The 25,138-nt window shown below is 40.1% G+C and overlaps 1 protein-coding gene across 1 annotated transcript; it reads right to left on the reverse strand.

The window, feature by feature from the left end:
* Positions 1–22,875: 22,875 nt before the first annotated feature.
* LOC114642037 (trace amine-associated receptor 13c-like) lies at positions 22,876–23,900 on the reverse strand. Its single transcript, XM_028791032.2, has one exon. The coding sequence runs from the start codon at positions 23,898–23,900 to the stop codon at positions 22,899–22,901; it is 1,002 nt and encodes a 333-aa protein (XP_028646865.1). The 3' UTR covers positions 22,876–22,898.
* Between the last annotated feature and the right edge of the window lie 1,238 nt (positions 23,901–25,138).

Raw genomic sequence — 25,138 nt, forward strand, 5'->3', positions numbered from 1 at the left:
ATTTCCCCCACCTCACACCCTCCACAATGCTGGAAAAAATACTGCTCAATTTCGAGGAATTAAACACCATTTCCGCATTATATAAAATCTTATTAGAGTCCCTACCTTTCAAAGATCCAAGAGGACATTGGGAAGAAGATCTCTTAATCAATATATCAGAAAAGGAGTGGAAGGTAGCAAAGCAGAGAATTCATTCGAGTTCCATATGCGCAAAGCATAGAATTATTCAACTAAAAATTATATATCGAGCTCATCTGTCTCGCTTAAAACTGTCCAAAATCCAGATCCAACCTGCGAACACTGCAACCAAGCTCCTGCCTCACTGGGTCACATGTTCTGGGCCTGCACCCAACTAACATCATTTTGGACCAAAATTTTTAAGTGCCTTTCAGACAGCCTTGGTATCACAATCCCTCCTAACCCATTAACAGCTGTGTTCGGTGTTCTTCCTGATGGACTTGAATTGGAGAAGGACAAGCAAACGGTGATTGCATTCACTACACTTTTGGCACGCAGACTTATTTTGTTACATTGGAAGAATCCTAATTCTCCTTTGATAAGTCAGTGGGAAACCGATGTTTTATATTATTTGAAATTGGAAAAAATCAAATTCTCAGTTAGAGGATCTGTACAAATTTTTTTCAAAACCTGGCAGGATTTAATCAATATTATTTTAGAATAAGACAAAATAACTATTACCGCATTTAATCCCCTTCTCCATCTCTTATTTACATATATATTTATTTCTCCCTTTCTTTTGTTTATTGTTGTCTTATTAAAAAGCCCTAAGTAATTCTCCTTCGGCTAAGCTCACCTTCTCAGGGGTGGGGTTTGATTTGTCTTCAATTTTGTTGGGTTATAAATTGATCTATTTGTATGGAATGATTACAATGAAAATTAATAAAAATAAAAATATTAAAAAAAAAAGTTTGCATATGCTGGATTTATGTCCAAATGTCTGTTGATGGTGTTCTCATTTGATAGCCAAGATTCAGCCAGCTCTCTGGCACTTTTGGTACTGGCCTTAAATCTTACTTGTACATTGTCCCAGTTAAATGTATGTCCTGTTGATTTAGTATGCATGTAGATCAGTGATCGTGAGTCCTTTCTTCTGATGGCGTCAACACACCCCATCCTCTACATAATTTTTACTATATATTGCCTTTGATTCTTGTAAGTCTAAGCGTTATCCTCTGATGAAGCACCCTGGTAGGGGCTGAAAACTCAGGAATAAAAACTACTTTATGATACGTGATTAATTTTCTCCCTTTGTGGATCTCCAGCTGCAAATATATATATACTAGCAAAATACCCGCGCTTCGCAGCGGTGAAGTACTGCTTTAAAATTTAAAATAATAAACCAATAATTATTTGTTAAGGATCTCTTTGTATACTATGTTGTCAGCTCGCCCCTCCGGTTGTAATATGACCAAGCTGTGCGCTGAGCTTACTCTTGAGCATGCAACAAATAGTTGGCCATGTGAAAAGCAAATCAAGAATGGCAAGACCGTGTCAGCTGCGGAGCTCAGCTCGGATCAAAATGAAGTGAATGAAATGAGGTGAATGGGAGGGGAGATGATCACGTGACTCCAACACCCGCCTTAACTCTCCATCCCTCCACAAACACAGTCTCTCGGATCCCAACTCTCCTTTCGCACACCGCATCTACTAAACACTAAGAAACACTAAGTAGAAACACTAAAGGAAAAAATACTATTCAGTAAGTAGCGCGTCTACTAAACAGTAAATCAGTAAAGGAGAAACGACTAAACACTAAGGAAAAAGAACGGCAAGACCGCGTCAACTGCAGAGCTCAGCTCGGAGCGAAATAAAGTGAATGAAATGAGGTGAATGACAGGGGAGATGATCACGTGACTCCAACACCCACCTTAACTCTCCATCCCTCCACAAACACAGTCTCTCGGATCCCAACTCTCCTTTCGCACACCATGTCTAAGAAACACTAAGTAGATACACTAAAGGAAAAAATACTATTCAGTAAATTGCTGTTATAATATGTTTTGTTATTAAGTTTAATGTCACTGTTCTCTGTGCCCACTGTTATGGACTCATTCATACAGGCAGACCAAGTATGGTACACAGGGGCTCAGCATCAGCATTTAGAATTGCCGAGCCAAGCACAGGACTAGAGAGCCAAAGACAACTGGAGAATTGAATAGTCAGCCTAAAGACAGACTAATATATTTCTGTCTTTTGTCAGCACACCATTCTCTTTCCTTGTTGGGAGAATGAGAACTGTATGAAGGCATTGTGCTATTCCTGTATTTTTGAAGGTGGGGTTTGAGTCCTTTTCTGTCCTTGTTTGGATCCAGGGAAAAAGCCTGCACGTGGAGCAACCCGAATATAAGGATGGACCTACGGCCAACACTTTGAAGCTGCCGGGCGGAAGATTATGTCTTCCATCCAGTGAAAATCCTTTCAGCGTGGCGACGAAAGATGGCAGATTGCATTGATCAAGACCCCCACATTGCTTGATAGTCTGTCATAAGCTTCCCGTCTGTAATACCGCGTGAACCCGTCAGTAAAGAGCTAGATTATCCTTTGTACTTCTTGTGTAATCTTGTAACCGTCATATTACATGATGGGTGGGGATAATACCTTTTTTATTTATAATTATTTAAATTCAGGTTAATTAAAACGCCGCAATTGAAAAGAACACATTTCCAGAGAGCTAATGCCTCTTAAGGAAACAAAATGGCGCTGCGAGCAGGATAGTGGCTACATTAATAACCATATATTATTTATAAAATATATATATATATAATATGCTTCTGATAATGACGGCAATGAAGGGTTCAGTCGAAATATTTAATATATTTGGGGATTGGTCGCGTGCTCAGACATGGACACCCCGACCGAGTTAAGATGCCAGGCCCTAATTGGAATGGGGATATTACGAATTAATAATAATCATAATTAATCACGGCAAAAGACAAGAGGTGGTCTTGTAGCGGGCCCAGGGCAAGTAAAAGAAAAGACAGCTGCCAATGACTTGTGGTAGCGTCTGTTAACTACACCATGCAGGTTGGAATTTTAAGTCCAAAGCATGTGTATAAATGTGGGAATGAACTGGAAAAAATAAATAGAAACAACAGTTTTAAACTTATAGCATGAGACTGGTTGTCCTGAATAAAATGAAATGGCACCCGCATGGACAACACAGATTATTTAACTGCCGTACGAAGTCCAAAACCTGCCTGAAAAGTAAATGCCGTGTTGGGGAACACTTATTTAAATAAGTTACATCGTTTAGCCATTAGAAACAATATTTTGTAAAAGCAATAAAAAGCTGCGCGTTAAGATACTGTATGATGTAGACAGGCATGCCGGCACTTACCTTGTTTAATGATTCAATCCCGCATCCAGAAGGTCTGGAAGTCGATTACTTACAGATGAATGGTAAAAATGCTGATAAAATCCATAACGGCTCGATCGCGCTCGCTAAAATAAATTGTAGAAATCTTTAATGGCATAATAGAAATCCAATGCACACGGTTTGTCCACGTGTTAAAACGCAGTCAGTGAGCTGGGCAGCTGTTGTAATCACTCTGCCTTAAAGGTTAAAGGTTTTGGCAACCCCCACCTATGATGGTACTGCTAAAAAGAATCATGCCGTGTGTTTAAACACACAGAAATTATTGAAATTGCCTTTTAAATATAGCTTAAATGACGAACCTACGTTATAAGCTAATGTTTAAAAAGAAATTGTAATGCAAAGAGTTCTAACTAAAAATTGGAAAAGGAATAAATACAATTGGTTTTAAAACTTGCAACGAGAAACATGCCTTTTTACCTTCTGGTGAGTACTGGCCATACTGTTTAAGAAGGGATTAATTGGATAAGTGTAAATTTAAAAATGAGACAGTTTCTCACATAAAGAAAGATAATTATCGATTTGTGTAATTGGTTTAACGCAAATAGAATGTCTCCACTTTTGTTTAAGGCTTGTAAACATGCAAAACATTTTTCCTTTTAAACCCTGATCAAGTTTAAAGGAAAAATGCTCTTTTAATAATACTAAATGAGAAGGGAGACAAGTTCTTGCGATAAGTAGCATGTGCCTGATTGTGCATGAATGGAAGTTGTGTATTTTAGGTACTATAAAGGAAGAGCATGGTGGCGCAGTGGTCAGCACACTTGATACAAAATAAAGGTTAAAGCACGTATGTTTTCCTTGTTAAGTCAGAATGTTCTTTGTGACTGCGTAACTTTTGATGGGAATGCTTTCTTGTTGTGGAATTGTGCTGCGTGATTTCCCGAGTGGATTGTCCTTGATTGTCACTGGAACCGGAGATCGCCACGGAAATTAGTATTTCCTCGCAGCCGCTGAGCTCGGTTTCGCCACGGACTTTTTCATGATCTGGAAACTAGCGAGTATAAAACTAAGGTAAGATGAATTCCTAATTTAATGAAAGTGATACCGGCTTGCGGCCTGAGAAGTTGTTTTAATAACTGGAAGCAGGGCAAGCCAAGGGGGAAGTGTTCCTCTGCTAAAAATGGACAGTCACCATGTGCGCATCTCATGAGCTCTAATGGCAACAGGACTGTTTAAATTTTTTATTTCCAGCAATGGTAAAAGACTAGTTTCCTGAAACAGTCATACGTTTGTACAGAAGAATCTGTAAAGCCACCAAGCAAAAACTTTATCTACAAACCACTGGGTTGGACAAGGCATGAATAGAGAAAGCTTAGGAATAGACTTGAAAATGTTATAAGAGGGGCTCAAAGGTATGAGGATCTGCATAATTAACCACCAATAATGTTTAAATTGTAAATTGAATGGGAATAGAACATCCAATAGTGAAGTTGGGAAGGATATAAAGAATGTACAATTATGCAATAATACTAGTTTAAGAACAAGTAATAATCATAGCAGTAGATCTAGAATAGCATCTGAGTTATGTTACAACTATTATAACTTATAACAAGGGATCTGACACCAAAGGGTGGGGTACATATAGCAACATACTGAATTTAGAAATGTTATGAGTACCAATGAATAGTGAAATCCATTAAGATGCTATATAGAATTATAATATCTGATGCTATGATACAACTGATGAGATATAATAATCACTATGTAGTAACACCATGTTAAATGTAACTGTTTGTCCAAATGTACTGTAACTTGTCATTGTTAATATTTACGCTAGTATTAGATGAACGGTACAGAAGCTATAGTGGTATTACACCTCACATTTCCACAAATGATTTTGAAATGTCTACAATGTAAAGAGGGATCAAGGGTGGCTTGTTATAATATGTTTTGTTATTAAGTTTAATGTCACTGTTCTCAGTGCCCACTGTTATGGACTCATTCATACAGGCAGACCAAGTATGGTACACAGGGGCTCAGCATCAGCATTTAGAATTGCAGAGCCAAGCACAGGACTAGAGAGCCAAAGACAACTGGAGAATTGAATAGTCAGCCTAAAGACAGACTAGTAATTTCTGTCTTTTGTCAGCACACCATCCTCTTTCCTTGTTGGGAGAATGAGAACTGTATGAAGGCATTGTGCTATTCCTGTATTTTTGAAGGTGGGTTTTGAGTCCTTTCCTGTCCTTGTTTGGATCCAGGGAAAGAGCCTGCATATGGAGCAACCCAAATATAAGGATGGACCTACGGCCAACACTTTGAAGCTGCTGGGCGGAAGATTATGTCTTCCGTCCGGTGAAAATCCTTTCAGCGTGGCGACGAAAGATGGCAGACTGCGTTGATCAAGACCCCCACATTGCTTGATAGTCTGTCATAAGCTTCCCGTCTGTAATGCTACGTGAACCCGTCAGTAAAGAGCTAGATTATCCTTTGTATTTCTCGAGTAATCTTGTAACCGTCATATTGCATGATGGGTGGGGATAATACCTTTTTTATTTATAATTATTTAAATTCAGGTTAATTAAAATGCCACAATTGAAAAGAACACATTTCCAGAGAGCTAATGCCTCTTAAGGAAGCAATAGTGCATCTACTAAACAGTAAATCAGTAAAGGAGAAACGACTAAACACTAAGGAAAAAGAACGGCAAGACCGCGTCAGCTGCGGAGCTCAGCTCGGAGCGAAATGAAGTGAATTAAATGAGGTGAATGGGAGGGTGACTCCAACACCCACCTTAACTCTCCATCCCTCCACAAACACACAAACACAGTCTCTCGGATCCCAACTCTTCTTTATATATAGATAGTGGCGGGCTGCTGGGTGCTGTGCCCAGCCGGGACACCTAAAAGGACAAAGAGAGGGACTATGTCTCCCCCGGACCACGAGAGGGCAGCCGCCCTGGTTTATATAGGGGCCACGGGAATTGAGCATGGAAGCTCAACCCTACAGGGTCCTGTGGCCACTGCCAGGGGGCACCTGAAAGAGTAAGGAACCCTGGACGTCAGCACTTCCGCCATACCCGGAGGTGCTGGTGGAAGAAATACCAGGGACACCCGGAGTGCTTCTGGGTGCTCATGCGCCACTTCTGCCACACCAGGAAGTGCCGCAGGAAGCTCATCAAGGGGCACCTGGAGCATGTCCAGTTGGAAATAAAAGGGGCCACCTCCCTCCAGTCATGAGTCAGAGTCGGGAGGAAGAGGACAGAGCTCGGAGGAGAGGAGTTAAAGCGGTGAAGAAAGGCTGGATAATTGAAAGGCCTGGACTTGAGGGTGATTGGTGGAAGGACACTGGGTTGTGTGTGGGACTTTACTAAGTTGTAAATATTGTAAATAAAGGTGTGTGTTTGGATCTGTTGGTGTCTACCTGTCTGTGTCCGGGTTGGTCTTCCACAATATATATATATATATATATATATATATATATATATATATATATATATATATATATATATATATATATATATATATATGGAAGAGAAGGTCTGTGATACGGTTTGCATATTTGCAGTTGGAGATCCACAAAGGGAGAAAAAATGAATCACGTATCATAAAATAGTTTTATTCCTGAGCTTTCAACCCCTGTCAGGGGTCTTCATCAGAGGATAATGCTTAGACTTACAAGAATCAAAGGCAATATATAGCAACACATTCAGTGGGGGGTGGGTGGAGGTGGCTAAGTCAGTATGATCAAAGGAGGGGGGGGGGGGGGTGTATCGTTAAATTAAAGTGCATATGTCCTTCTTAAGTTGGCATATGCTGGGTTTATGTCCAAGTGTCTGTTGATGGCATTTTCATCTGATAGCCAAGACTCGGCCAACTCTCTGGCGCTTTTTGTACTGGCCTTAAATTTTACTTTCACGTTGTCCCAGTTGAATGTGTGTCCTGTCGATTTAGTATGTGCATATATCAAAGATAGTGCGTCCTTTCTTCTGACGGCGTTGCGATGTTCCTGTACACGTGTTGAGATTTTTTTTGACGTTTGTCCTATGTATACAGCTGAGCAAGAATTGCATGGAATACTATAAACTGCGTTTCATGTTTCGGCTGTCGATTTCTTGTTTTTAGCATTAAACAGGACCATGCGCAGATTGTTGGTGGGTTTATGTGCTATTTTGATGCCCCACTTGGTCAGGGTGCGTGCCGTGCCTTCTGACACATTATGGTGGTACGGGAGTGAATGCCAGGTGGGGTGGGGGTTCTGATTTACGTCGCTTGTATGCTGATTCCTTTGGCGCCTGCTGTGTAGACTCCGATTAATGAATGATTTTGAGTATCCGTTCGAGGTGAAAAGTTGAAACAGATAGCGTCTCTCATTAATTTTTGTTTCCTTGGTATTACAATGCGTGTGGACTCGTTTAAATAGGGTTTTCACGCAGCTCCGTTTATGAGATACCGGGTGATTGCTGGCGAAGTACTGACTTAGCCACCTCCACCCACCCCCCACTGAATGTGTTGCTATATATTGCCTTTGATTCTTGTAAGTCTAAGCATTATCCTCTGATGAAGACCCCTGACAGGGGTTGAAAGCTCAGGAATAAAACTATTTTATGATACGTGATTCGTTTTTTCTCCCTTTGTGGATCTCCAACTGCAAATATATATATATACAGTGGAACCTCGAGATACGATCACCTCTGTATACGAGAAATTCAAAATACAAGGAAAGTATGAGCAAAAAATTCAGATCTAAATACGAGCATTGGCTCGCGTAACGAGCCACGAGCCAGGCTGTGGGTATAGCTCGCGGCTTAGCAAGGGGGCGTGGTAGCAGTTGCGAGCCGCGATCTGCGGTGTCTGCGTTTCTCACTTAAGTGCACAGGTGGGAAACTGCCCACATCCATGATTGTTCCTGTGGCTGATGGGCTGCAGCTGCCATGTCCTCCCCACATATATAGAGAAGCGTGAGCCGGTTAAGGGGGAGAAAAAGTAAAAGAAAAGAGAGGAGAGAGAGAGAGAGAGAGAGAGAGAGAGAGAGAGAGAGAGAGAGAGAGCGCAGGCAGGCAGGCAGGCGGGTGGGCGGGCGAGTGAGTGCAGGCTCGCGTGTAGCTGAACAGTGAGCTGAACAGGCGAGCCAAACAGCTGAAGCAGGACGGTGTAGAGAAGGTCAGCTGCATTAAGAGTGTCTCGCCTGTTGCAGAGCCTGCAGGTGAGACGCTAACAGAGAAGAAGCACCGGGGATTGTCATCTGTTTTTTAAAGACGGCATCCTTTTGACGTTTTAACCTCGTGTTAAAGGATTGTTATTCTTGTGTATTTTAAACCTCCACTTCACAACTGTTTTAAGGATTATTTATTTAAAGATTTATTGAATGCTCTACTGCACTTTGGACACCTGTTTTGATTCTTTTAATAATCAGTTATATTATTTACCAGTGTTATTTATTAAAGGTAGACTACAGTATATATAATTTATCAGTGTTATTTGTTAGGAAAATTGATTTTTATGTTAATATATTTGGGGTGCAGAACGGATTAACTGGATTTCCATTATTTTCAATGGGGAAGTTTGTTCTAGATACAAGAAATTCGCTATACAAGCTCAGTGCTGGAACGAATTAAACTCGTATCTAGAGGTTCCACTGTATATACATATATATATTGGCCCTAGTGTGTGCTTGGTGTGTGGGTGTGTTTGTGTGTGTCCTGCGGTGGGTTGGCACCCTGCCCAGGATTGTTTCCTGCCTTGTGCCCTGTGTTGGCTGGGATTGGCTCCAGCAGACCCCCGTGACCCTGTGTTCGGATTCAGCGGGTTGGAAAATGGATGGATGGATGGATGATGTTACAGAAAAAAGAAGATTAGTTGGAACTTGTTTTTTTTATTTATTGTTGATAAGTTTTTTGCTCTGTGCTGCACTAAAAATTGGCTTATGCAAATGAAGCATGCAGGAAAAGTGATTGACGGGCCACACAAATGATACCACTAACCAATAGGATGGAAGGAGGACTGAAAATAGGACGATGTGCTGGACAGAAAAAAAGACACATGATCACATAAAATGGAAAGAAAAAGTTCAGTTAACGCCAAGGAAAATGTGAATTTTTTTTTGCTTAGCAAGTGCTGTTTTTTCCTGTTGACTGCCAGTTCTCATCTTGGTTATCCATTCTGTTCCATGGACCATCAGCTCCCAGTCACAGCACTGACAACTGATCCCCCTGAAAACTGACCCCCCTGTTCCACCCTCACTCTTCAATCGCTGCAGTGCTGCACACTGCAATTGAGAAATGTTGGTCTTAGATAATTAGCTAATGGTCTTAGATAATCTGGAAATGCTCTGTACTCCTCAGTCTTCATGTTAATACATCAATGTAACACATACTGTAGGTTATCAACATTTATGTATATCCACTTTAAGCATTGCTTTGTATATGCAGTACATTCAAATCTGTGGACTTTAATGGAGGAGTAATGAAAAAAAACACAAGAAGAAGTTCTGCATTTGAGTGAACATCATAAACAAATGTAAATTGTAAACATTTAATAATGATAACAGGTAAACCTGCATTGTTACAATATAAAACTCTGTTATAAGATGCTGGTCAGCAGTGCAGAGCTGGAGGAGGTGTTGAGAGGGATGGCTGCTGGGAGAGGCATATGCAAATGTTGGCATCCAGAAGCTTCAAAGGGTGGATATCTCTAGGGGAGACAGCACACATAACCTAGTACCAGACTCCAAAAAAAGGGTGAGTAGCTTGGAGCAGACTGTCGTTGGGAAGAAAGAAGCTGTGGAGGACAGACCATAAGAGGAGGATTGTTGTGCAGTGGGATTCTCAAGGGAACTTTTTCCAGAAAGCTGGCCTCCTCCCAGGCCAGAACATCGGAGTGGATTTAAGGCATTAACTTTACTTTGCTCCTTAGTTGGAACTGTAGAGCAGGGTGCAGAGACATTCATGGCAAGGTGTGGGGCATGAACACAGGAGAGGAGTTGCGGAGAACCTTGATCAGAAGAGCAGAGTGGGATGAAGAGGCATATCAGCTGTACTCCTGACCCAAAACAGGTTACAGAGATATTTGCTCCAAGCTCCATGGCAGAAAAATTGAAGCTTAAAAGTGGTAACCTTTTTCCTCTCCCTAATGGTAGGAAATAACTTCTCATCCCATTACAATTTTTCTCATGTTTTGATTTATTATACATGAGCCATTGGCAAAAACTCCACTAAATTTTAATACTAGGTTCACTTCCTTTACCCTACTATGTAGGTTCATTTCAATATACAGTGCATCCAGAAAGTATTCACAGTGCATCACTTTTTCCACCTTTTGTTATGTTACAGCCTTATTCCAAAATGGATTAAATTCATTTTTTTCCTCAGAATTCTACACACAACACCCCATAATGACAATGTGAAAAAAGTTTACTTGAGGTTTTTGCAAATTTATTAAAAATAAAAAAACTGAGAAATCACATGTACATAAGTATTCACAGTCTTTGCTCAATACTTTGTCGATGCACCTTTGGCAGCAATTACAGCCTCAAGTCTTGTTGAATATGATGCCACAAGCTTGGCACACCTATCCTTGGCCAGTTTCGCCCATTCCTCTTTGCAGCACCTCTCAAGCTCCATCAGGTTGGATGGGAAGTGTCGGTGCACAGCCATTTTAAGATCTCTCCAGAGATGTTCAATCGGATTCAAGTCTGGGCTCTGGCTGGGCCACTCAAGGACATTCACAGAGTTGTCCTGAAGCCACTCCTTTGATATCTTGGCTGTGTGCTTAGGGTCGTTGTCCTGCTGAAAGATGAACCGTCGCCCCAGTCTGAGGTGAAGAGCGCTCTGGAACAGGTTTTCATCCAGGGTGTCTTTGTACATTGCTGCAGTCATCTTTCCCTTTATCCTGACTAGTCTCCCAGTTCCTGCCGCTGAAAAACATCCCCACAGCATGATGCTGCCACCACCATGCTTCATTGTAGGGATGGTGCCAGGTTTCCTCCAAACGTGACGCCTGGCATTCACACCAAAGAGTTCAATCTTTGTCTCATCAGACCAGAGAATTTTCTTTCTCATGGTCTGAGAGTCCTTCAAGTGCCTTTTGGCAAACTCCAGGTGGGCTGCCATGTGCCTTTTACTAAGGAGTGGATTCCGTCTGGTCACTCTACCATACAGGCCTGATTGGTGGATTGCTGCAGAGATGGTTGTCCTTCTGGAAGGTTCTCCTCTCTCCACAGAGGACCTCTGGAGCTCTGACAGAGTGACCATCGGGTTCTTGGTCACCTACCTGACTAAGGCCCTTCTCCCCCGATCGTTCAGTTTAGACGGCCGGCCAGCTCTAGGAAGAGTCCTGGTGGTTTCGAACTTCTTCCACTTATGGATCATGGAGGCCACTGTGCTCATTGGGACCTTCAAAGCAGCAGAAATTTTTCTGTAACCTTCCCCAGATTTGTGCCTTGAGACAATCCTGTCTCGGAGGTCTACAGACAATTCCTTTGACTTCATGCTTGGTTTGTGCTCTGACATGAACTGTCAACTGTGGGACCTTATATAGACAGGTGTGTGCCTTTCCAAATCATGTCCAACCAACTGAATTTACCACAGGTGGACTCCAATTAAGCTGCAGAAACATCTCAAGGATGATCAGGGGAAACAGGATGCACCTGAGCTCAATTTCGAGCTTCATTGCAAAGGCTGTGAATACTTATGTACATGTGCTTTCTCAATTTTTTTATTTTTAATAAATTTGCAAAAATCTCAAGTAAACTTTTTTCACGTTGTCATTATGGGGTGTTGTGTGTAGAATTCTGAGGAAAAAAATGAATTTAATCCATTTTGGAATAAGGCTGTAACATAACAAAATGTGGAAAAAGTGATGCACTGTGAATACTTTCCAGATGAACTGTATGTACAATATCTATATATATAAAATTCTTTTCGCGTTTGAAATGGAAATTACGTATGACCACGCGATATGGAAATTACGTATGAAACAGAAATTACGTATGACTACGTGATATGGAAATTACGTATGACCATTCGTCCACGTGACTGTCGCGGAAACTGACACATTGTAACTTTTTTTTAGTTGGCACTACTTGATAGTAGAAGAGATGAGGAAAACAGCTTTGCGTCTTTCTACTTTTTAACTGCGCCGAGCTGTAAACAATGTGAAGACGAGACCGCCTTCAGCGGCCAGGGGTCTTGAAAATAAAGTGGAAGCTGGCAGGCGCGGAATGTCGGACTGCTCTGCTGGGTCGAGAGCTTTGCAGTTTCGGGCAGCGTCCTCTCTTCTCACATTGTTTGTGACACTTCAAGTGTCCTGTCGGATCCTGGGAGAGTGGAAATCTTTGTGAATGAGTGTAATCGGCGCCATTGAAGCGGGACTCTGTTTGTAAATTGCCCTGCATGACTACTTACTGTCCCTTAAGGAGAGTTCAGGTCACTAAAACCCTGCAACATTCAAGGTTGCTTTTGTGATGAATTATTTTAAGAAGTAAATCACAGGCACATGGTGCAAGGTTGTCAGGCAGAAATTTGGACGATCACATAGAAAATGCAATTTCTATACCACAGCGGTCGTGTAGTGTCTTTCACAAGGGATCTACTACCAAGAGACGATCTAAATACATTTTAGCTGCTGTTAGTACTACTTACCTGTTGTGTTACAGCGCCTTTAAAATGTAGTTTGCCCGAAACCACTCCAGTGGTGCTCAATTTATCTTTACTTCTTAAATGTTAATGTTTTACTGTTTAATAACTTATAGACTACATTTTATTTTTTTCCCTTGCACTCAGTGAGCGAAGCCACTGGGTAATCAGCTAGTATACAATACAGTATGGCTTTGAGGCTAACGATCTGTGCTGGTACATGGAAGGTTGACGATTCAAATCCAATTACTGCCAGCAAAACTCCCACTCTGTTGGGCCCTTTAGAAAGGTCCTTAACCTGAAAATTGCTCCAGGGGCACTGTACAATGTCTGACCGTGCACTCTGACCTCCAAAGATCATGTAAAAAAGACAGTTTCCCCTTGGGATTACATTTTTTCCCAATCGCTTAAGCACATTTCACAGCCCTTATTCCCTCAAAAGTTTAAACACAGTATCATAACATCTCATTCATCTGTGCAAATCCCAGACATACAGCCCAAAAGCAAACAGTCAACTCACAATCATTCACTCTGTCACTTAAAGCAAACACTTCTCTCAAATGACACGCATAAACAAGCAAAAATTATCACACACACAATGACCACAAAACACAAGGATCAATTCAGAACACTACTTTAAACACTTGATACAACCAGGAACCATATATTTAAACTTATCAAAGTTTCCATTGATAGTACTCAAAATAAATGATGAAAGTTTACAGATACACCATGTGCAAGACCAAGTTTCAAATTTGACTTTTTCTCAAATGCACTACTCCAAACTCAACAGTATGTAAACTCTTGCACAACAAAAGAAAAAAAAAATTCCATACATGCTGTAAAATTAAAATAAAAAAGTTATTACAAATACATTAGAAAACAACTGGGGGGTATTTTTCATATGTGGATTACTCGTTTAGCCGGATGTAATTGTTGACAATTGGGCCTGATCCTGGATCTGTCGATTTTTCGAAAGTCTTGCTGGATGTGTTGTCATAGCAACACATCCAAATCCTCAAACCTGCTTGGAGCAGGCTTGTTCTATGTAAACAAGGTTTAGCTCACACACAATTAGTGTCCATGCGTGGAATTCATTCAGTCATGACTTCGCCGTTCATGAATGAGTGACCAATTCATATTGGTACACAAATTATAAGAAGAGAATTTCATATAGAGAAGGTTTGACGCGATCTTTTATTGCTCCCGGAGGGAATTCTTTTCGAAAGATACCGCTTTAGCCGAGGGGGAATATTGTACCTCAAGAATTTATTAGAACCTTATATTCGAAGTCAAACTAGGCGAAGTCGGGCTCTCACAACTACACAGACAGTATGCATTGCTTTGAGGTTTTTTACAAGCGGCACTTTTTTATATACTGTAGGCTATGCGGAAAATCTAACTAAAAGTGCAGTTTGCCAGGCAATTCGTAAAGTCTGTTTGGTTCTGAAATATTTCCTTCGGGTTTTCATAGTGTTTCCTGGACACCTGCGTGTGCAGACAATAAAAGAGGCATTTCATACCATTGCAGGTAGGTAATACACAGGCAAAAACACCCACAGTTCCATAAAGAATCTCACAATCACCCTAACATTCTCATTACCCAGGATTTCCAAATGTGATTGGGGCACATGGGACTGATCAGAGTGGAGTATGATTTGGAAAATGTACCTCTCCTCCTTATGAATAATCAGACACAGTGTCTTCATCAAATATTTGACCTTTGTCAATATCTCGTTGGTCAGACACAGGTTCTAGGGATATGATATTCACTGCAACTCACCCAACAAAAAAAGGGGGCTATATGGAACATACATATTGCACACATTGAGAACAAATATATGCAATGACCATCCTTTACCTGAAATGAAGTGACCACTGCATCCTACCACTGGTTCTGAGGAGGAACTTCCCCCTGGAATGCCCTCAGAAACAGGGCGATGGGCATTTTGCTGGAGAGCCAACTCTTCTGCAGGGGTTAGGTCTGGACCACGTGGACCTCCACCTGATTTTTGCTTGTCTGCCTTCTTATTAGCTTTAAAATTAATGTTCTTTACATTATACATGATTCTTTATGTCAACAATTCTTTAAATAGTTATATACCAATATTTACCAGTTTGAAGTATATTCTTTGTACTTCACTTTAACCTGTTCCCGTGTTCTCCTTGTGCTCACGTTTGATCTGGAATTATGACATATTAAATAACTAGCAAAATACCCGCACTTCGCAGCGGCGAAGTACTGCTTTAAAATTTTAAATAATAAACTGAGGGAAAATATACCAATAATTATTTGTTAAGGATCTCTTTGTATACCATGTTGTCAGTTCACCCCTCTGGTTGTAATATGACCAAGCTGTGTGCTGAAGCTTACTCTTGAGCATGCAACGTATAGTTGGCCATGTGAAAAGCAATCTTGCCTCAAATCAATGCCAACCTTTTGTAGGGTCTGTCTCTGAGACTTATCAATTGTCATTGTGAAGCAGAGCCTTACTGGAAATTGTAGGCATTTGAATTGAAATGGGAGATCAGAGGGTATAACGGGGATGCGAGGAATAAAAACTCTCTCCCCTGAGCCACTGCCAGTAAAAATAGTTGCCTCAATTAGGTTCTTTTGCAGGCATGTGACCTGAAGTCTCGTGCCGTTACAAAGTTTCTGTGGCTGTAAGTTTCTCAGTAACATTATTGGTGCCCCAACCTTCAAAATTAGATTATACTCAGGAGTGCCTGGAGGATTCAGTGGACCGAGCTGCAGGCTATGGACGTATATATGTACGTAAGTAGGATTCAGTTAGCGTTCTGAACCCGCGTATCAAATTTCTTGAACATGGGCCCATTAAGTAACAAAGACCGTTGGAAAGTACAATATGGCGGCCGACAGTGGTGTCATACCACCGAAATAAGTACGTACATCGGTTTTGGTTAGCGCAGGGAAGCCGCCTACCACATTTTGTGAAGATGGGGCCATAAATAAGAAAGTTTAACATGGCGGACGTTGTCGACCGTTATATATATGTATATATGTATAGCGAAGTACACGTAGCAGCTTGTAGGCGGTCACGACGTCGTCGACCTTGTTGCAAAGATTCCTAAAGCAGATTCCATCCAGACTACTGCCTTATCACGTCCACTTGCAACTCATTTTGCGCCCTGGTTAAAAGACACTGCAGCCGTAGATCTTATATGCTTTTCCTCCTTTTTAAATAAAAAGAATCGTGGACTCATTTATGCTGTAATGGTGTCCTGCAGCGGTGTAGCTGTTTCCTTCCTTCAACATATCCAAAATTTTACCTTTTCTGCAATCATTTGCATCTTAATGCTGAATGAGTGAGATTAGACTTCCTGGTTAATGCAGCACTCCGTCGCTGAGCCAATCAGCAGCACACAGGAACTTAACCGCGTGCTCTGATTGGGTAGCTTCTCAGCCATCCGCCAATAGCGTCCCTTGTTTCAATTCAAATGCGTCCCTTGTTTGAATTCAAATAGGCAAATCAACTGAGGAAGCACATGTACCGTAGACCGCAGACATCCGCGAAGCAGTGAAAAATCTGTGATATATATTCACATATGCTTATATTTAAAATCCGCGATGGAGTGAAGCCGCGAAAGACGAAGCGCGATATGGCGAGGGATCACTGTACAGTAAGTGTAAACTTATCTACCGATTTCATATTGCTTAGCAGTTGTCCCTGTTATTAACAGAGTAAAGGGTGGGTTGTAAACAATACAGGGAGGGTTTAAAAACGTCCAAATACACGTTAAATGGTTAAATAAATATGGTGTCCCTACTTCGCGGAAATTCATTTATCGCGGTCGGCCTTGGAACCTACCTCCCGCGATAAGTGAGGGATTACTGTATATGTATATATGTGTATGTATATATATATATATGTGTGTGTGTGTGTATGTATATTATATATATATATATATATGGTTTTGGCAGCCAAGCGCTTTTTTTTCCAACCTAGAAGACGTCTCTTGAGATCCGTTTAATCGCCTCGTTGATTGCATGTCTTCCAAGGTAGTTTCAATACCCATTTCCTGCACTGAGTCATCTCCCCTTTTATGAGTGACTGTGCTAGTGGCCGTACTTCGTGCAGGTCTTTGAACGTACTGAATACTTGTAACTGGTGTCGCCCGTCGGCTACTTTCGACAGGGAATGGAAGCAATTGTCGAGTAACAAAAATTATTTGTAAGTGATTTCGCATTGAAGAAATAGTAAAAACTTGATCACTTGGGTCAATACCTAAAGAAATACACACAGCAAATACAATTGAGAATACACCAGAATCTGTATGATTTAATTGTTGCTGTGCATCTTCATAAACTATGGGAGGTTTGTAAGGAAACAAAGCATGAAGGAAACAAAGCTGCTCTTCGGTGAGGTTGAATTTTTTATCAGCGTTTAAACTCTCATAGACATGAATTACAGCACCATCATAATAGGTACACACCCAGTGAGTCACTCATTCAGTAGCTGCAGAAGGTAATATTTGAATATGTTTTGCATTTTGTGGAATGGGCATTATAGGTATGTCAGGAGTCCACATTAGCAAAACCTCTTGAGGTTGGAAAATTGTATGCGCAGCTAAAATTTTGTTGAATTTGCTCATGTGATCTGTTGATAAATAATCATTATTTACCAACTCATTCATTGCAAAATCTGACAGTGGTAAGATCACTCCTTCCATAACACTAAACACAAACACTAAGTAGACACTAACAGTAAAAAACGGCAACACCGCCGGGAACAACACTAAATGAGATAAAGTAAAAGTCTACTAAACACTAAAGTACAAAAATGAAGTAGAAAGTAACAGTAAACTGCAATACCGCCGGGAACACCAGCACACCGCGTCTACTAAACACTAAGAAACACTAAGTAGAAACAAAGGAAAAAATTCTATTCAGTAAGTAGCGCATCTACTAAACAGTAAATCAGTAAAGGAGAAACAACTAAACACTATGGAAAAAGAACTGCAAGACCGTGTCAGCTTTGGAGCTCAGCTCGGAGCGGAATGAAGTGAATGAAATCAGGTGAATGGGAGGGGAGATGATCACGTGACTCCCCCACCTGCCTTAACTCTCCATCCCTCCACAAACACAGTCTCTCGGATCCCAACTCTCCTTTCGCACACCGCGTCTACTAAACACTAAGAAACACTAAGTAGAAACACTAAAGGAAAAAATACTATTCAGTAAGCACCGCGTCTACTAAACAGTAAATCAGTAAAGGAGAAAGGACTAAACACTATGGGAAAAGAACTGCAAGACCGCGCCAGCTGCAGAGCTCAGCTCGGAGCGAAATGAAGTGAATGAAATGAGGTGAATGGAAGGGGAGATGATCACGTGACTCCAACACCCGCCTTAACTCTCCATCCCTACACAAACACAGTCTCTCGGATCCCAACTCTCCTTTATATATATAGATAATTAATCTGACACATAGGAAATGAAACGCTGCTTTCAGTTGGTACAATGCACACGCGTTTAATTTGTCTGCCACTTTTTGCCAGCCGTCTTTTCTAGTTTAGTCTGCTTTTGCAGTGTTACCCCTTGTGCATATTAAATCTTGAAATCCTTTGAGTAACTAACTAACTAACACCCACCCACACACACACACACACACACACACACACACACACATAGCTTGTGTGAAAAAAAATGCACCCGTTCTTTCGTCATGTTGTTGTATCAAAGACTTGCTGATCATGTTTTCTAGACTCAATATATATGGGCTTTTCATTCAGCATGGGCACACGCATTCATCTCGGATGATTAGATCCAGCTAGACTAATCTCCTACATGGTTGCGTTTGAAAAACCGACTTATCCCGGATGAGTTTCACCGGCATTAACTCATCCAAGATCAGGCATCTAATCTCAGATGATTTAAGCGACGTACGGAAAATACCCCCCTGCAAGTAAATGTACATGAAGCTGATGAATAATGTCTGCCAAATACTACACATTACAGACATTATTTATCAGCATCATGTCTTAAAGCCTCATCCAAGTCACACAAGTGTGGTATAGCAGCTAAAGCTATATAAAGCTAAAGGTGGCTAAATACTTGGTCCGTTTTAGATAAAAAAAAACAATTAAAAGGTCAGCTCGATCAGTGTGGTGATTGAGAGGGAGCCGGTCTGCATGCGAAGGTATGTTCTGTCTTAATTGCTTCATTGGCTTTCCGCAGTTCACATTTGAGGTGCTAAGCCTACGGAAAATGATAAAAAGGGAGCTGTCAAGGTAAAAGGGGAAAAAAAAACATCAAGAGGAAAAGAATGAATGTTCATTAGAGGAGGAGCATTACAAAGAAAGACAGAGGTTGAAATAAATGAAGTAAGAACGGAGGTGGCAGGAAGTGGCTGAGCCAGTGCCAGAAGTTGGAGGCAAGCATCCAGGAAGAAGAGTCCTAACAAGAGTAGAGGACGGAGGCACTAGGGGGGCTTAAGAGAAAAAACGCGGGTGAGCATTACGAGTAGCTGGAGTAACCCAATTCCTCACAGTGGGCTCCTGTGTAAGATTGGGGGGATGATGGGTGTGAGATGAGGTTCATATTCATATTCTGCTATTAACATTTAAGGCCATTCATAACCTCGCCCCTCCATATCTGTCTGACCTTCTTCATGTTGCCATTCCCTCCCGTAACCTTAGATCCTCTTCCTCCATCCATCTGACTGTCCCTTGCCCGTCTAACCACCATGGGGAGCAGAGCATTCAGCCGTTCTGCTCCCAAGCTCTGGAATTCATTACCTACCAAGCTTAGAAATATCAAATCATATTCATCCTTCAAATGTAAACTTAAAAAAATGCATTTGTTTAAAATGGCTTTTTCTTTATGATTGCAGTGGTTTTGTTTGGTTTTCATTTTTTTTAGATTTTCTAATGTTTTAAGTTGTTTATAATTGTGTCTTTTATTTATTTATTTATTGTTTGTTCGGTGTCCTTGAGTTCTCAGAAAGGCGCCTTGTATAAATAAAATGTATTATTTTTATTATTATAATATTGGCACGCCAGATGCACCGAAGGAGGCAGTCTTGTCAAGAGCCTGGATTGAGGGGTGTTTGTGCCTGTGGGAGGGACCTCTTCCCCCCTTCCCTGTGCTGATTGATGTGCTGAGGGTGAGTCGGGAGATGTTTGTGTCAAGAAGGAAGCACCAGGGCTCACACATGTTTAACTGCACATTTTTTAACTGCACAGTTTTCACCTGCCATGGATTTTAACTTTGTTTTTACTGAACAGCTTTTGTAGATATTTTAACTGTGTGGGATTTGCTCCTGTTTTATGGATTATTTATTTACGCAGATTTTTAACTGCACTATTTATTAGGAACACTGTTTGTTTTGACTTTGTACCTACCCCTTGCTATGTGTAAATGTGCTCATTTGTTAGTCTCATGCCTTTGTTACGTATCAGCGGTAGCGGGGTCAAGAGAACCTGGTAGCATGGAGCCAACCCACACCGTCACAGCAAGATGTTTGTTCTTCTAAGGCAGCGAGGGAAATATGGTTGGCTGTGTCTCCTCAAGGCTTTGACGTACTCTAAACTGATATCCCCACAGGCTTCCTGAATGACCCACACAAGATTCCCTGTGTGGTAAGGATTCTGGTCATACACCTTCCACTGCCATGCTGAAAAGAATTCTTCTATGGGGTTGAGAAATGGGGAAAATGCTGCCAAGAATGAAATGGAGAACTTGTGATAATCAGTGAACCAGTTACATACGGACTGCAGCTGCAACCCAATGGGGTTTGTGTTTGAAGACCTGCTCAAATGTTGCAACCATTTTGTGATACGACACTAACAACAGGAACTCAGTTTGTAATTCTGAGTATAGTATGATAATTTTCAAGACTGAATGAAAGCAAATGGTTATCTAGCTGACTCTTCAAGATATAGTATTTTAATAATTGGGGAAAACTGTAATAAAGTATATCAAATCTAAATATACTCAAATTTCACATTATTATTAAAACTGTAATAAAGTATATCAGTTGAATCATTGCAGAGGGACTTGGACAGCAAACATGTTTGTCTTTATGAGTTGTACGAAAAATGCATGGTGTACTACTTTATCTTGCCATGTTTCTGTGTATTTTGATGCTATGTCCACTAGTGTTTACAAAAAGATATTTTAACAAGCTTCCACGTGGATGAAATAGAGCAAAGAAAAAGAAAATAATTAAACCCAATGAAAAGGATGAAAATTAAGATACCACATAATGCTATAACTATAATGTACACTGTACTTATTTAATAAATAGCATGTTTTTTATAAGATTAGCTTTTTGCATTTAATTCTTTAACAAGTTAATAATGAAGTAGATGTAAACAATTGCTTTGTTTTTTTGGTATTGGTGAGTGGTTTTTTGGTTCTTTATAAAATGACTGACCCAAGTTTTTTATTTATTGATATTGCTTCTACCACAAGAAGATATCTACACATTTGTTTCCAGAGATGCCACATTGAAATTACTGGTACTTAGATTTTGGAAAGAAAATCTAATCCTTTTGTAAAATAATGCCAGAATGAATGATTTTGTGCCCTTATTATTTACAGCTAGTCACCTCTTTACATTGTTCTTCTAGTTGAGTTGAGACTTTTGTGAAAATCTCTGTGTAAGTTTGATTACTGACTGTAAAGTCAGTAGGGTATTAACTTGACTTGCACATGATTACTGTGTCTGCAACATGGTACATAATTAACATATGCTGACACAAAGTTACTTTCTGTTTTTAGCAGCCCCTCCTTAAATGTCTTCCACTGATTTTGTACCAGTCTTATTTCAAATCATGAACAAAAATATAACACAGGTCACCAATGTTCAGCAGAAAAGAAGCAGAGTTCAAAACCAGTAAATCTTAATCACCCAAATGTACAGCACCATGACAACTACAAACCAATCTCTTATTATACGCATGCAGCTTTTTAAACTAGATGTCTTGGGATTATGTTAACTATACAGTAGAAAGTTGATAAGCAGAAAAGGTTGCATAATTTTTTAAATAAAAATGCATTATTGAATTTTTCTATCACTACCGAGGTTCCTGACCAATCACTCCTGCCTCCGGATGTGTGTGCAGCGCGATCGGCCAAAATATAGCACTTAACCACCAAGTGAATCATACCTGCACACAGCCACGCCCGAATGAAACCTGCACCTAACGGGGTACAATTTTATTATTTAAAATCAGCACAGCTCTACAGACCACTTATCACACTGCCCCTCTGCCATTGAGAAGTATATGTAGTATGAACTACAAGCTGCTGCCTTACAGGCCTGGACTCCTTAAACATCTGCAGATGAATGGAATGGGAACAGAAATACCTTGACATCAAGTTAGAAAACAATTAACTTTAATGAAAAAAGATATTAAGAAAACTGGAAGGATAATGCAGTTGGATGTATACAGAACAGTCGAGTAAGCATAAATATGATAAATATACATTTTATGTAAATTGTACCTGTTAATTTGTAGTATTATGTATGCTGCTCCCTTGGAAAAATAATCTAGACAGATAAGAAAATGTTTGTACACTAATTTAAATTCTAATATTTTCAAAGCACAAAAGTAATTACACTTCAAGAATGTATAGTTAACAATGTCATTATTTAATAACAAAAACACTGTAGTCTGTAAATAATAATGTATTTATACATTTCTTCAAACAAATATTTATGTTGATAACAAAAAACAAATGCTTTACATAGGACAAATATGACATATAACATATGTACCTGGAACTACTGTATAAGTCAGGTGTTAAATTAAGCAACCATTCAATTCTATAATATCAATTATACAGTGGATTATTTTGAAAATATTGCCTGTTTTTGCCCTGATAGTTAACTTGAAAATATGAATGTCATATAATTCAGCACAATTACAGATACAAATCAACAAGATGCATTAGTATTAGGTTCATTTTTTTTCTGCAAACATGCTAATCAGGGATGAAGCAGGGCTACATATTTTGAAAGTGATAATGAGTTTCAGAGACTTCTGAAACCAGGGATAAAATAAAGCATATATAATTGGATTCATTCCTGAATTGAAGTAAACTATACATGTAAAAATACTAAATATTTCCATTGGCACCACAGTCATAGTGTATGAATTTATAATTATGCAAAAGTAATAAGGTACCCAACACAGAAGGAAAACAGATATTACAATACCTAGTGTTTTTGCTGCTTTCCTCTCTGACCTTTTAGATATGTTGCTATGATTCTTTTGAGTTCTATGCATTTCCCGAGAGAGAGCATTAATTATTTTCAAATGCCTTTTAGCAACTATAAAAATCTTTGTATATAAACATATCATAACAGAGCAGGGTAGAATAAATGTGGCAAGGAGATCCACCATTGTCCATAATTCTGTATACATAGCTCCACAGTCACCTATACAACTATTTTCAGTTTCATATGTGAATATCATACCCTTAAAATACAATATTGCCCAGGTGTAAACAACAGATGACACCCAACTGCATAAAATAAAAATTCCAACAAGAGGAATTGTTATTTTAGCTGAATAAAGCAAAGGATCACAGACAGCAACATATCGGTCAATAGCAATAAATACTAAATTACTAAGAGAAACAGAGGTGAGCAGAAAACTGATAAAAGTATGAATAAAACATAGCATGTCTCCAAAATACCAACAACTTTCAATTATTGCTAGAAGTTTTAAAGGCATAGAGAAAATCCCCACAAAAAAGTCAGCCACAGCCAAAGAAAGAACAAGGAGGTTGCTCGGTGTGTGAAGCTGCTTAAAATGAGAAAAAGAAACGATTACCACTAGATTTCCAAGGACAGTAATCAAAACAGCAGATATTGAGAAAGTATAAAGAACCACAGAAACTTCAGATGCCCACATTTCTTTAACGCAAGACCTGTTAACAGAAGGGTAGCAATACTGCATACTTCGCTGAACTTGAAGATGAATTAATTCTTTTGATATTATTTTGTTTAAAATAATACAAGCTGAAATGCACTTGCTCTTGCAGAATCTATACTGTGTTGTAATTGGTACTGCACCCTAACTAATGTATATATATACATTTTAGAAGGGTGTCAAGGGACATGAGGTCATAAATTTCAAAGATGATGTAAAATTGTTTGAGGTCCTGTTGAATAATCCTGATTAAGTTTCTGCAAGGTACTAAAGCCTTAATTCTACAATCAAAGTCAATAGCACCAAACGAATAATAAAAGGATTATTCTCTTTAGAATAATAATGGGCATATTCCCAATTGTCATGCATAGCAGCAATATAAAGCAAATACTGTGAACATAGTTATTTGTTAAATATGAGAATGTATTTTTTATAACAACTCTGCAAATCCAATAGCCAAGCTTCTTTAAAGTATTTGAAAGAATACAAAATCTTGTATAAGATTAATTTTGCTTCATGGCAAAATGAAATTCATCAATACGAAACACCAAATTATCTAAAATGAACTCACTTTTGAGAATGGAATTTTTTTTTGGTTTATCTCAAGCACGCGTACAGAGCCATACCCCTCCCCGAACTCGGACAGTCCGACCATCTTTCTCTCCTGCTCTCCCCAGCCTACACCCCCCTCAGACGCAGTGCTAGGCCCACCATAAAGACTGTTAAAACCTGGCCTGAAAATGCACTCTCTAAACTACAGGACTGCTTCGAACAGACGGACTGGGACATATTTGAACACCAAGAGCTGGAAACATTCACAGGAACGGTACTGGACTATATCAGGTTCTGCATCGGGAATGTGACTGTGGACAAAAACATTCGGGTTTTCCCAAACCAGAAACCCTGGATGACCAGCCAGGTCCGTACACTCCTCAGAGACCACAACGCTGCCTTCAGGTCAGGTGACAGAGCTCTGTACAGGGCTGCCTGAGCCGCTCTGAAAAGTGGAATTAAAAAAGCCAAGACGGACCATAAAAGGAGTATAGAGTCCGACCTGTCCAGCCACAATACACGGGAGGTGTGGCAGGGAATACAAAACATCACAAACTACAGAGGCTGTGATGCAACAACAGGAGATCTGAGTGCGCCGCTAGCAGAGGAGCTAAACTGCTTCTTTGCTCGCTTTGAATCCTCATCACAACAGCAGCACTCACCTGCTCCAGCCCTGCTCCCACCCTCGCTGGGTTCCTGCACTACTCCACTCA

This window comes from Erpetoichthys calabaricus, chromosome 3 (genome assembly GCF_900747795.2).
Source record: "Erpetoichthys calabaricus chromosome 3, fErpCal1.3, whole genome shotgun sequence".
In the NCBI taxonomy this organism is placed as follows: Eukaryota; Metazoa; Chordata; class Cladistia; order Polypteriformes; family Polypteridae; genus Erpetoichthys; species Erpetoichthys calabaricus.

Bases quoted from the DNA above. Each gene is read 5' to 3' on its own strand.
- LOC114642037 (XM_028791032.2), bottom strand. From the start codon at position 23,900: ATGCAGTATTGCTACCCTTCTGTTAACAGGTCTTGCGTTAAAGAAATG.